The sequence below is a fragment of the Eurosta solidaginis genome, chromosome 5 (genome assembly GCF_040869045.1).
Source record: "Eurosta solidaginis isolate ZX-2024a chromosome 5, ASM4086904v1, whole genome shotgun sequence".
Taxonomy (NCBI): domain Eukaryota; kingdom Metazoa; phylum Arthropoda; class Insecta; order Diptera; family Tephritidae; genus Eurosta; species Eurosta solidaginis.
Window position 1 is genome coordinate 265,435,531 of NC_090323.1, and position 14,568 is coordinate 265,450,098.

At 35.1% G+C, this 14,568-nt stretch overlaps 2 protein-coding genes across 2 annotated transcripts; one reads left to right on the forward strand and one right to left on the reverse strand.

Annotated features, from left to right (window-relative positions):
- Positions 1–2,569: 2,569 nt before the first annotated feature.
- Dci (Dodecenoyl-CoA delta-isomerase) lies at positions 2,570–5,367 on the forward strand. Its single transcript, XM_067790318.1, has 2 exons — positions 2,570–3,188; positions 3,243–5,367. Exons 1-2 carry the CDS (start codon positions 2,790–2,792, stop codon positions 3,636–3,638), a joined length of 795 nt encoding a protein of 264 aa, XP_067646419.1. The 5' UTR covers positions 2,570–2,789; the 3' UTR covers positions 3,639–5,367.
- On the reverse strand, positions 4,189–5,361 carry Cdk1 (Cyclin-dependent kinase 1). The gene has a single exon (XM_067790317.1). The coding sequence runs from the start codon at positions 5,232–5,234 to the stop codon at positions 4,329–4,331; it is 906 nt and encodes a 301-aa protein (XP_067646418.1). The 5' UTR covers positions 5,235–5,361; the 3' UTR covers positions 4,189–4,328.
- Positions 5,368–14,568: the final 9,201 nt, after the last annotated feature.

Genomic DNA, 14,568 nt, shown 5'->3' on the forward strand with positions numbered 1-14,568 from the left:
CACATGAAAATCGCCAACTTCAACTGAAAATATCTCCGGACATATATACAATTATTCAATTTCGCCTTCGGATTATTGTTGTTGAAGTCAATGCGCGTCTTCTGATACCTCGATATTTTTTGACGCGTATTAGCAGTCGATCCCTCAACTAGACTTTTACCCAAAATTTGTGAGGGTAAAGCTGGAGACATTGGTGCTTTATCGGTAACCGTATCGGTAACCTTATAACAGCTGATTCGACCAATCTTATGAGAATCAATGCAATCGATTATTGGTGCCGCTAAGGTCGTAACCGTATCGTAGCCAACCAATTGTGTTTTGGTTTACCGTCGTAACGATAAACAGCTGATTACGTTAGGGATACGGATACAGCGATACGACATACGGCACGAATGACTCCAGCTATACGGCACCAATGACTCCGGCTTAAGGCATATAACAAGATTATTGCCATCATCCGGTCAAAATCCTGAGCCAGATAAATAATTTTGCATGTAAATGCAACAACAACGATTTGAGCCAGATAAATCCAGATAGAAGCATTGTAAACTTTACCAAGTAGCGCAACTAACAGCTGATCGCTCAAAATTTGCACACACACACATATCACTAATGGCCATATTACGGAAATCTTAGGGAAATTGAAGTTAAATTTTTAAACAGACATAAAATGTTATAATTTTAGAATATATAGCATCTAGGACACCTTAATTGCAGTAATTGAAAGAAAATGTTTGCTTATACTCAAGTATTTAATTATTTTTTCGAAATTTATCTTTAAAATTGATGCAATGATTGATCCAATGCAACTCTGGTCTTCCTACTGTTCTTCATTCCACTCCATTCGAGTGCCTATTTTCACGGCCTGCGAGTGCCTTCCACTCTATTCGCAACATAACCTCGAATTAAGCTGCCAAACTATATAGTAAACAATGGATAGAAGTCTGGTTCATGCGGCAGTTACTCACGAACGTACGTACCAAAAACGTGTCAGCTGACACGACCTATCTTATGAGTGTGCAATCTAAACGAAAACTCACCGACGTGAAACGCCCGTACGTACGCAGCCGGCAACGTAGAAATCAAAACAATTTTGATTTTTTCCGTAAGAACGTGTCAGCTGATCGCTCTCTCACTAGACAGAGTTGCCGAGTAAACTTTTGTGCGCTAATTTTTGACCGTTTGCAATTTTATGCAAAAACACCTAATTAAAGTTTGAAAAATTGTGAAAATAATTCGAAATAATTATGTAAAAGTGCAGATTATAAATATGTAATATATTTATATTTGTTTAATATTCCAACCTTTAAATTCCAACCTTTTACAACATCAAAAATTAAAATGGGAAAAGTTGATGTTTCCATAAGCAAACTGGTCAATGGCAACAGTGCTTTGCTGTAAACAATACACACACAAATATGTTTTGTACATGTACACAAACGCACACATTGATTGCTACGGGCTTGAGGGTTCGGTCAAACGCGTTTCGTACGACAATCGTACGTACGTACGGCACACGTTGGTGGGTAATTGCCGCTTCAATTTGTGAGCCAGATAATTTTTAATTACTTCTCTTTAGTTTGGCAACGCTGCCTTTAATAAACCTACTTTAATATAAAACGACGAAATTTGTGCAAATGAAAATTTTTACATACACGGCTCAAAAAAACGCGCAATATTCATTTTTAAAGTAGCGCAACAAATGAAACATGTATTGTAATTGTATAAAAAAGGCATTAATTTTATAAAAATTCACTATTTATTTTCCACAGTGCTGGTAATTCACGGTATTAGTCGAAAAACTCGCACAGAAGCATTTATTTTCCATTGTATTTATAAAATATATATTTTAATTGCAAGACCAGCTCAACTCATTGCAGCACTGCGCAATATTCATATTTCAACTACCGCAACAAATGAAACATGTGTTCTAATTGAATAAAAAATTATTATTTATTATTGAATTTGTGTGAATTCCTGTTACAAGCTAGAGGTGGTCCTTGCGCCTTCTATATTAACATTTTTAAGCAATAATTACTGATGTTATATTATCAGGAACCACAGGTAAACTGTGTAAGATTCACCACACACGAAGAAAAAAGCATGTGCAATATTTGCAGACATGCGTAAATATCAAAATCGTTTTGATTTTAGCGCAGTTTTCTGCGCAAATAGCGCAACCAGTGCACACACCGGGCAAATCCTTGTGCAAATTGGTAATTGGCACAAGGATACTTGAGCCGTGTAATTGGCGTATTAGCATTATGACACATCAAGTGAATTTTTAACTCTGCTTAGCAGTGAGTTGGTGGCGTTACATGGGCCATTGAATAAAGGTTAATGCACATTATACGACGCGACATGTACCGACACGTTCCGACAAAATATTCGCAGCATTTTTGCCTAATTGGGTCAACATGGTCGTGCCGTGTCGTACGACTGTCGCTAGATGTGCATGGCTCTATAAGAATACATGCAAAGAATATTTTGTCGCTAAGTGTCGCGTCATATACTGTGCATGACCCTTTACGCGTCATTGGAACGTTGCTCGTTTGTCTGCACCAGTAACTCTCAGCACCCTCGGTTTCAACTCAATTACTCTATGCTGCACAGAGTTATACAGCCTTGACCACTAACTGAACTTTGACAACTATCAATCCAACTTATTACCCCGGTTTGGACCTTGTATGCATTTTTATAGAATTTCTCCCACTTAAACCCACAACAATCTTTACTTTGTACTATTCACAACATTCATATTTCAAAACCAGAAACAAAATAAATCTAATATGACACTCTATGCGGGATATATAGAGATTCATGTAGAGAAAAAAGATACAATTTTGGTAATTACATTGGACAAACCAGCAAAACGGAACAGCATCAACAGGAGAGGATATGTGGAACTTGGGAGAGTATTCCGAGATGTGGCCACGGATGATGATGTAAGAACAGTAGTTCTAACGGGGAAGGGAGATTTTTTCACATCAGGCAATGACTTATCAGTAGATCTTTCGGAATTGTCGGATATTGAGAAGTATGTCAAGGAGTCTAATGATATATTCAAAGAAATGGTAGGTGCATTTATCGACTGTCCGAAGTTAATTGTGGCACTGATAAATGGGCCTTGTGTTGGCGTTGGTGTCACATTAATTCCACTATGTGACATTGCATGGTGCTCAACTACGGTGGGTATTATATTTCTTGTTTTTAACTGTTTCGAATATAATTATTATTTGTAGGCATACTTTTATACACCATTTACGAAGTTGGGTATTGTACCGGAAGCGTGTTCATCCTATACATTTCCTTTAATACTTGGACGTTCAAAAGCAAATGAAATGTTGCTGTTATCACAAAAGATAACAGCGCAGGAAGCTTACCAATTTGGATTTGTATCAAAATTATATGATGCAACAGCATTAGACACAGAAATTTGGCCTAGCATAAGAGAAATTTCAGAATTACCTCTTAACTCCCTGCGTATTTCTAAATCACTTGTGCGAATGCATGATCGAGATGCTTTATATCGGGTTCTACATGCGGAATCTGAGGAACTTAAAAAACGTTTTCTAAGCGACGAATTTGCTAATGCCATGATGGCATTTGCGACTCGGAAAAATAACTCAAAACTATAATATAACGTTACAGCATTTAAGATTCATTAAATTTAGTTAGACAACGAAATAGCGCTGTTTATTTTGGCAAATATATTTTCATGAACTTTCTAGAGCTAAGCGCACATAGTAACATAAATGGGGCTAACATTACGAGGTACGAGTGCAGTATATTAGTTGAAATTGTGAGTTTATCTTAATCTGGTGTAATCAGGTAGAAAAATATATATAAGCGTTTAACATGCAACCATTGTTTTGCTTGTAAATTTTTCTCTGAAGTTGCTTAGCATTGCCTAAATAATATGTCTTATTGATGTCACGAATCCTAATAATCCTAACAGGGTTACTTTGATTTCGACAATACAGACGTAGCACTGCCAATAATTTTTGGTGATGTTCACAAAAAAAGAACCTGATGTGTAAAGGGTTTATCGGCTTCAAACCATCTATGTAATGCCAGCTTACTTTGTTAGTCGACCCAACGTAATGGCCACGCGTGATAGCTGGCGATGAAAAGAGTATCCGGATATCGGTCATTGTATTTATTTAAATTTGTATCAGAATGCATAGGTAAGGTTGATACTCAAACTGGTAATGTATATTTAAAAGACTTAAATGAAACATTTTTAATTAAAGTCAAAGAATCTTAAATGTGATAATAGAAAATTTAAAGATATTTATGATTAATTAGTACTATTGAATAAATGTGCCTTATTTCTCATTTTCAATACTTATAACTTTCATTTTAAAGCCATCAAAAAATGGATGCTCCAGAATATCTTTCGCATTAATACGATGGACGGGATCATATATAAGCATTTTTTGTATCAAATCTACGCCGCGATCATTCAAATTCTTCAATTGATTTGTAAGTTGATTTGTCGACCAACATGGGAATGTATTTTTATAATCGGGTAGTGATGTTACTCCAGGCCATGTTTCCTCAGTGGGGGTTTTCAATATCCTAAATATACGGAAAAGTTGATCAATTTCAGAATCGCCTTGGAAAAGTGGTTTCCTTGTTGCCATTTCAGCGAATATACAACCAATAGACCAAATATCCACGGGGCAAGAGTAACGTTGCGATCCCAATAACACCTCAGGTGCTCTATACCATAATGTAACAATTTCATGAGTATAAATGCGTACTGGTATACCAAACGAACGACCCAAGCCGAAATCTGCAACTTTTATCACTCCTTTCCTATCGGTCAACAAATTTTGCGGCTTTAAATCCCGATGTAGTACTCTGCGTTTATGACAGAATAATATAGCGCTCGTTATTTGATACAGATAGCTTCGCACCAATTCAGCTTCCATGGGTTTCTCCGGTGGCAAAGAATCCATATATTTCTTCAAATCCATTGATAAAAATTCAAAAATCAAATATAATCTATTTTCTTCCATTAATACATCTTCCAAGCAAACGATATTGGGATGTTTAAGCTCTTTTAAAAGTGAAATTTCTCTAATAGCAGTCGATGGTATTCCTTCATCGTCGGATTCCAAGCGAATCTTCTTCATGGCAACAATTTGACCTGTTACACGATTGCGACCTTTGTAAACCACGCCATATGTACCTTCACCTATTTTCTCTATTTTCTGAAAGTCTTCCATGCTTAGTTTTGCTAATATTATGTCTTGTTATTAACTTTTATTTGTAGAATGGGTACAATCTTAAAACGCGAAATTAAATGTTTAAGCTAAAAGACAAACTTGGCGCTTACTATACATGGAAAATAGTTGAAAATACTGGAAACATATTATAAATGCAACTCTGCATTCCAGTAATATCAGTGTTGGGTGTTCGGTTAATTTCATGGTGAAAAGCAAGACGTACCGAATTAACATAATTTGATTAAATATATGGCCCCTATTATGAGAATTTTTCGATCTTCACTGGCTATCGAGCATCGAAAATCGAATTTGAAATTGGTATTATGATATCTAAACTCTGTCGAATACGCATATTGTCACTTGCGAAGCGAATATATTTGGCGAGTCGAACAGATTGGCGAATTCACATCAAATTTGCATTGTGAGTGGCGAATGAACTTATTCGACTGCAATGTGTCATTGCCATTCAAACAAATTTAATTAGTTCATCCGAATTTGACGTTTCTGTCATCTGTTTTTATTATTTATTTGTGCACAAACAGAAATGTAAAAAACAAGTTTATTAAATAGTAATAAATAAAGTTAAAAATGTTTTATAACGTTGATCTTTTTTCCGTTATTACCCGGAATATTGCTTCCACGCCCGTTATCACCCGGATTATTGGTTCCAAAAGACTGTCCTGTCGGGTTGGCGGCTTCTTGGAGGTTCAGTAGCTCATCCACGGATCTCTCTAGCGCAGATAAACTTCGCTGGGCGTACGGTCCTCCTCCAGTGGCTACGGTCTCGCTGCGGTTTGTAGAAACCTTTTTTTTTAAGCTTCAACTTATAATCTAACCAAACCTAGGACAAATATATTGGTAAGTATGAACTGACACGCAGAATACAATTCAGTTACTACTAGAGGCCTGCACGGATACGATGGTTCGGGTATATAACTAAGTAAAGCTTCTGACAATTATCACGTTGTCGGTTACTTTGGAAACTTGCATCGTGATATCGTACGGTTACTTTTGAAACTAACTGGTCAAGTATCTTATCGGGTATTATCAGAAAAATAGTAGGCGGTGGCTCGGAGCTAGGATCTAACCAAACCCAGGGCCCATCTCTGCACCCTTCACAATGCCAGTAACATACCCGAGTAGATACATTAGCAGGTAAAGCTGCTTTACTCGAGTCGATTTCCTGGTAAATTTTCTCAAACAAAGTGCCTACTTGTATATGATGTTTGAATTGAGTTGGGAGTCAAAAAAACCATCACTAATTCGACTCGTGTAAAACAGCCTTAAGTATCAAAAGTAACTCCAGTCAGTAACCGTACGATGCTACGATGCCACGATTCTGCGATGTATACTTTTGTATTATTCGTGCAGGTATATTCTTCTTATCTTGTTCCACTCGCGCCCGTTACGTATTGGAGGACCTATGGAGTTCGTATGGAGTCCGTGGCGAAATGGTCCCACAATTCTGCCATGCTCCTCCTGGTCTCTCCAAAATTCCCCATGCCTCTGGCGACGTCTGGATTATTTTCCATCAGCTCGACCAGCTTTTGGAATTGCTGCGGCGTTGTTCTTCTCATTCTGAAAACTTCATTTATTCAAACCAATAAATAACTCAATTTAATTTAATGAATTACTCACTTTTATTTATTTATTCAATTTATTTACTTTTTTCAATTGAAAACATTCAAATAAATGCCAATGCGTCCTTTTCTATTTTCAAGCGCGAACAAAATAAGCATTCGACAAATTTTGACAGATTTGGCGAAGCGAATATGATTTTTTCGCTTGTGGCAATTCGACAAATTCATCTTCGTCACTCATTCGACTTTTTTTTTGCGAATTCGCTAGCGATTCGCATCTCGCAATTCGAGACCGCGAAATTCGATAAATATGTGTACTGATATTTGCTATTTAGTCTGTTTAAATTGCTCAATTTGTAGACTATTAAATAAATAAATATGGCAACACTATGCACCTTTACTTATTGTGAATTTTTAAATAAAGCCTTCTTCTTGGCAATCTACTCGACGTAGTAAGACGTTCTTCTTATTTAATATCTAAATAAATACTTTTGCTTCAACAGGTTATGAACCTTACATATTCTGCGAAAATATAAAGAAATATTTTATAAATAAAGAATACTGCTGCGTATTTTAGTGTTTTCTACGGAAATATACCAATTTATGGCCACGTAGCCTATGTAGCCTATATAAAAAAAAAACGCTATTTCTGCTAAAAATCTTATTAAAAAACTTACCACTATTAAAAATGGTATTAAAACTTCAACAGCTTTAAATATATATACAACTTATGTAAGATCTAAAGCAGAATATGCATATACTACTTTTGAGAATCTTCCTAAAACATATAATAAGCAACTTCAGACCGTACAAAATGATACCCTTCGAAGGTGTTTGGGGGTTCCACCCAACACTCCAATTTACATGAGATATGCGTTAGCCTGTGAACTTTCACCTGCTAAAAGAGCCATATGGCTCACTGTAAAGGAGCTTGTAAAACAATGGTTCATTCATCCGAATTTGAAATTATATATACAGAATAACATACTCAATAAGTCAAGCTATATTAAAACATATTATAAATTTATTGATATTTTCAATCAAATTAATACTAATATAAGTTTTGAAAAACATTCAAATATTAATTTCATTGCGTCTGAGCTACACAGCTCTAAATCTCAATTCTCTAGTACTGAACTTATTTTTTTTTTTTTTTGGAAAAATATAATTTCTATCAAAATCTAGGTTTTCGGACATTGGCCACTGATGCGTCGCTCACAGAAAGTAAAGTAAGTTGTGCGGTATATGATACTAAACTTAATATTTCTTTTTTATATAATCTCAATGATAATTATGCATCTACGTTTGGTGAACTTGTTGCCATTAGGCAAGAGGTTATAATTTCAATTAAATATCATTTTAAAAAAGTATGTATATTTTGTGATATTTTACAAGCCATCAAAGCTCTGAACTGTAATGTAACCACCAATTTTTTAATAGCTGAATTGAGGATATTGTAATTATTTGGTTACATAGCCATGTGGGTATAATTTGTAATGAAAAAGCTGATTTTGCAGCTAAAACTGCTGTAGCAACTGGTTCTACTCTGAATACAGATCTTACACCCAATGAAGCACTCATGAGAATAAGCAAAGCTCTCTGGTATGAGCTGAAAGAGGAAAATTTAGGTTCATGTAAAGATTGGGAAGTTGAAATTATAAATTTTGTATCTATTAAAGAAAGAAATCCATGGTTCAAATCTAAAGAGCTTAATTTTAATACATATGGTACTAAACTATTAAACAGATTACTAATTGGACGTACATATGGAAGATACTATCTCTGCAAATTTAAAGCAAATATTTCAGATCAGTGTAATGTATGCAATACTAAAGAAACTGCTGAACATCTTGTTTTCTCTTGTTAGGCTCTTGTGAGTTGATTGGTTTCCTTTTTAGGCAAATCTCGCGGATAGCTCGCCTACATAAAACCTTAGGGTTCTTGATTATATAATGTATTCAAAAGACATGAAGATATAGTCGAATTTGGCTGAAACTTCGCAAAGACAATCTATTGCTTTCTTGCTATATGTCAAAATGTTACTGCTTATTTTGCTATTGTTGTAAAATGGATTTTGTAAATGAACACATTGTGCATTGACCAAATAGAGTAAATTGTGGAGAAATTTTGTCGATAATATAACAAAAACAGATACTTGAGTTTAAGTCATTTAAATACATTAAAATGCATAGGTCCACCGGCGATTTCGTTGGAGCTTCCTAATTCCGAGAAATTCGATAAACATATGTCTATTTCCATGGCATCGTCCTAGGGTATTCAGGCTTTTTCCATTCACCTGATTCACCTTCCCCTTTTCCTTCATCTGTGCCACAAAAAAAAATGTTCCATTAGGAGAAACTCTTCAGAGGTTATTAACTGGCTCCATCGGACTACAGTTTTTTTTACAGCTGATATTTTAACAGTGTTTGATGGAATATAAATAAATGGCCGGAGTGGTTGAGAATAGTCTCTCTGCCTATTTAACCGGCATTGGTAAAAGATTGAAATTGTTTTGGTTGAATTCTATCTTACTTGAACAGATTTGTATTCAAAGTTAATTTCATTGCTATCAAAAAAGCTACAACTACCTATAGAGCCTACTTTAAATGGCTGTAATTACAAACTATTGTGTTTAGAAGAATATTTTTCTTAGAAAATAGGATAGAATTTGCAAACTCACAAACCAGTATAGATACAGTATTTGACCGTGTACCGCTAGGAAGAATATATGGAGGAACTCAAGAGCTTTTATAATGTATTGCCTTTTCTTCAATTGTTTAATCACCAATTGAGGGCGTGCAAATGTAGGCTTGTACTTTTTAATGAAAGCCTTTTATATGGCACATTGGCAACACTTATTTAGAACGATGACAATTTTCGGAACAGAGATGTTGAAATATTTGTAATTTGGTTTTTTTATTATTAAATTTTTGGGAAAATTTCAATATGAATACTTTTCCAGTTAGCTTCTTCGTACTTTATTGTCATTTAAATATGAAAAAAACTGGTCATCACGGACAATAATTAAATTTTTGTGTTGATATTTTGAAGTGGCTTTAATTAAAAGCAACCATGTGATATTTGAGCGGGTTTTGTGCATGTACGACATTTTTCATAATTTATTGGTACTCAGCAAAGGCTGCATTCATTTGAATGCTTATTCTGTGTTGAAAAATGTTTGTGTTTCATTCAATTACTTCATTCTTTCTTCGAATGAGTTAAGGAGTGCATTCTTTTTTTCCACTACTGAATGAAGAATGGGTTGACTTTTAAGCCACATTCCTTAGCAAGGAATGAATGAAGAGAAAGCATTCTTAAATCAATGATTTAAAATTTCAAATGATTGCACAGTTTTACAGCTCTGCTCCCCGGTTGCACGATATTCATCGATCCGTTTTCTTCTATCTACAGCCGTTAAATTTGACCTGATTGTGCATCAGATGGATGCAGTATCAGCTTTATTACAAGGTTAAACGGAGGAGGAAATTTACATGCGACAACCACAGGGTTTAGAGGATCAGACCAGTACAAGAGGATAGATATACAAGAGGGCGCACTGTAGAGTTTCTACATGGCGTTGAAACAAGTTGGTGTTCCTCTAGAAAAACCAGATTAGGTTTTCACCATGCGTTTTGTTATCCTCTCCGCACCAGCCTGAGCTGTCATTTTTATTTCTTTCTTGTTTCGTTCGTGCGCGCGGCCATTTTTGACACTTTTGTTTGTTTATATTTTCATTTGCATAGTTTTTTTGGTTATCCAAAGAAAACAAGTGTTTTTCTAATTGATCGGTTAATCGTGATTTTGTGCTGTTGTGACTAATAAAACTTTACAAATTGAATTTTAAAATGCAAAAGAAAATTGTTAAGTGATGGTGCAAATGTAGATTTGTGTAATAAAGATTTTATAAATGTGCAGAAGTGAAAATAGGTAGGTACCGTGGTATGTGTATAAATGTATATAGCTGCATATATATGCAAGTGCTACAATGTCGACGGCGTTTGTCTTCGATTTAAATAAAATCTAAGAAAGTCAATAGAAAACTGTAGAAAAAAAGTTTTAAAGTGATAACATACATTTGAATGTGTATTACAATTGGTTAAAGTGTGATAACTGAGAATATGTAGGTAGCGAGGCAAGTGTATAAATATATATATGTACGTATGTATATATGAAAGTGGTGAAATGCCGACGGCTTTTGTGCATTCAAGTGGTCCAAAGAAAGCTTGCCTTAATTTTTGCAAACTAATTAAAATCTTACAAAATCATTGTACATATTATGTATAGATAGTATGTGTTCAAATAAATCCATACATATATATATAAGTGTGCAATACTTTGTGTTCATCTTTACTCCCTCATCTTATGGTGAAAAGTGCGTCAGAAGGGCAGAAGAATTGTTAATTCAAAATACAAAGCTAACATCTAGGTCGAGCCCCCGAGACTCTAATGGCTAAACATTCATAGGAAAGATCGTGTCTGTGTGTTTTGACTCTGTTCTGAAATCAAAAAGAAACCGTGGCGTAGTAAGGGGGGTGAGTCAAAAAAAATATTTTTCCCGGGCGCAAGAAAACCTCACTACGCCACTGTCGGCCAATTCGGCCCAATCACTTATTTGGGAATCAACAAAGGAGAGTTTGACCAAAGCTACTGGCTGTCCAAGTGTGTAAGGAGCAGCACAATCTGTATCCCCATGGATGATGCAATATAAAAAGGTCAAAGAAAGAATAGACCTTCTCGCTTCTAAAGTTTTAAGATTTAAAAGAAGTAAACGTGTATTATATGAGGGAAGAGGGCTAGTAAATCTAAGTGACCACAGACAGTATTTAAGAAAAACTTTTTGAACTCTCTCAATCCTATTAATTGCAAACTGTTGGAATGGTCGCCAAATGATAGTGGCATACTCGAGATGAGATCGTACAAATGAATTGTAGAGCAATTTGAGTGTATACGGGTCAGAGAACTCTCCACTATTACGCCGAATAAAACCAAGCATTGCATACGATTTGGCTATGATAAAGTTTACATGGCTGTTGAAAGAAAATTTGGTATCATAAACCACACCAAGGTCCTTGATTTTATTGTGCATTGGTTTGTTATCAATGGTATATGAACTATTAAACTTAAAGAGCAATTTAGAGTAGGTTACGTGAAAGCATTTATTAATATTTAAAGAAAGGTGCGATCAAACGATATATCGATTTTTGCTCAAGTTATCGTGTTAACGGCCGAGCGGAAGGCAGACGGTCGATTGTGTATAAAAACTGGGCGTGGCTTCAACCGATTTCGCCCTTTTTCACAGAAATAAGTTATCGTCCTAGAATCTAAGCCCCTACCAAATTTCACAAGGATTGGTAAATTTTTGTTCGACTTATGGCATTAAAAGTATCATAGACAAATTAAATGAAAAAGGGCGGAGCCACGCCCATTTTTAAATTTTCTTTTATTTTTGTATTTTGTTGCACCATATCATTACTGGAGTTGCATCTTGACATAATTTACTTATATACTGTAAAGATATTAAATTTTTTGTTAAAATTTTACTTAAAAAAAAAAAATTTTTTTAAATTGGGCGTGGTCCTTCTCCGATTTTGCTAATTTTTATTAAGCGTACATATAGTAATAAGAGTAACGTTCCTGCCAAATATTATCATGATATCTTCAACGACTGCCAAATTACAGCTTGCAAAAGTTTTAAATTACCTTCTTTTAAAAGTGGGCGGTGCCACGCCCATTGTCCAAAATTTTACTAATTTTCTATTCTGCGTCATAAATTCAACTCACCTACCAAGTTTCAATGCTTTTTTCGTCTTTGGTAATGAATTATCGCACTTTTTCGGTTTTTCGAAATTTTCGATATCGAAAAAGTGGGCGTGGTCCTATATGTATAGTCCGATTTCGTTCATTTTAAATAGCGATCTGAGATGAGTGCCCAGAAACCTACATACCAAATTTCATCAAGATACCTCGTGTTAACGGGCAGACGGACGGACGGACGGACATGGCTCAATCGAATTTTTTTTCGATGCTGATGATTTTGATAAATGGAAGTCTATATCTATCTCGATTCCTTTATACCTGTACAACCAACCGTTATCTAATCAAAGTTAATATACTCTGTGAGCTCTGCTCAACTGAGTATAAAAACGTAGTTTAAATCTCCACAATTGAGATGTTCCCCTACCCTCTTGGAGGCGGGAAAGATCAAGCAATTGTTTGCTAGGGTATCCAGGTTTGTAAGAATTAAGCATGAACTGTTTGTTCAGCATTTTGTTATTAGCCTCACAGGATCATCCTATGACACTGCCCGAGGAACGAAGAAAAGATAAGTGTAAGATATTTGTTCAGCATTTTGTTATTAGCCTCACAGGATCATCCTATGACACTGCCGGAGGAACGAAGAAAAGATAAATGGAGGATAAGCCAAGTGGCCGCCCAAAGGGGTCAGCAGACGCATAGTTGAAGAATAATATTTTATTCCCCAATTAGAAAAAAATTTGCCATGTTGACAAGAATCTACGAATATCAACATCTCAACACAATTTACTAAAGTACATACATATGTACATAAGTACATACATACATGCATTAAAATCATTTCTTCGTAAGTCATCACAGCATTGCTTCTCGCCCCTGCTACCGCAGCACCATTGCCAACAACGATCACATCATCGAATTGAATTGACAAATTTTTGTCAACTCGAGCTGAAAATATTTCGCAACGTTACCAAATTTCATAGCAAGGTCTTCTGCTACCGCATCCCCTTGTACGAAAGCTTTGACATCATCAACTTTAAAATATTTTTTCAGCTCGAGCCGACATGGCATGTTGCCAAATTTCCAAATAACCATACCAATTTTGCTTATTTTCTTCTATTTTTGCTGAAGTTTGTATCAACAATCTCTTCTTCTTCCATTTTTATGATGAATTTATGAATGAAATTGGTGTACTTAATATGAAATCAATCGTAAAAACGATTTTGTCCATCGATTCGCGCTACGAATAAATCTATAAATTAGACTGTTTGGAAAAATAGTTAAATATGTGGATTTTTACTTCGAGCAAAAGAAAAAAAAGATGCTGCCAGTATTAAAGCTCATCAAATTTTCTATAAGCATTATTTAACAGTTACCTATACATTGGATTTTACAATTTTTTACTCGAATCAAAGAGGATAGATATACAAGAGGGCGCACTGTAGAGTTTCTACATGGCGTTGAAACAAGTTGGTGTTCCTCTAGAAAAACCAGATTAGGTTTTCACCATGCGTTTTGTTATCCTCTCCGCACCAGCCTGAGCTGTCATTTTTATTTCTTTCTTGTTTCGTTCGTGCGCGCGGCCATTTTTGACACTTTTGTTTGTTTATATTTTCATTTGCATAGTTTTTTTGGTTATCCAAAGAAAACAAGTGTTTTTCTAATTGATCGGTTAATCGTGATTTTGTGCTGTTGTGACTAATAAAACTTTACAAATTGAATTTTAAAATGCAAAAGAAAATTGTTAAGTGATGGTGCAAATGTAGATTTGTGTAATAAAGATTTTATAAATGTGCAGAAGTGAAAATAGGTAGGTACCGTGGTATGTGTATAAATGTATATAGCTGCATATATATGCAAGTGCTACAATGTCGACGGCGTTTGTCTTCGATTTAAATAAAATCTAAGAAAGTCAATAGAAAACTGTAGAAAAAAAGTTTTAAAGTGATAACATACATTTGAATGTGTATTACAATTGGTTAAAGTGTGATAACTGAGAA

What these genes read in the sequence shown, in the direction of transcription:
- Dci (XM_067790318.1), top strand. Translation starts at nt 2,790, where the DNA reads ATGACACTCTATGCGGGATATATAGAGATTCATGTAGAGAAAAAAGAT. An exon ending in TTGCATGGTGCTCAACTACG is followed by an intron (nt 3,189 to 3,242) that starts GTGGGTATTATA and finishes TATTATTTGTAG; the next exon opens with GCATACTTTTATACACCATT.
- Cdk1 (XM_067790317.1), bottom strand. Translation starts at nt 5,234, where the DNA reads ATGGAAGACTTTCAGAAAATAGAGAAAATAGGTGAAGGTACATATGGC.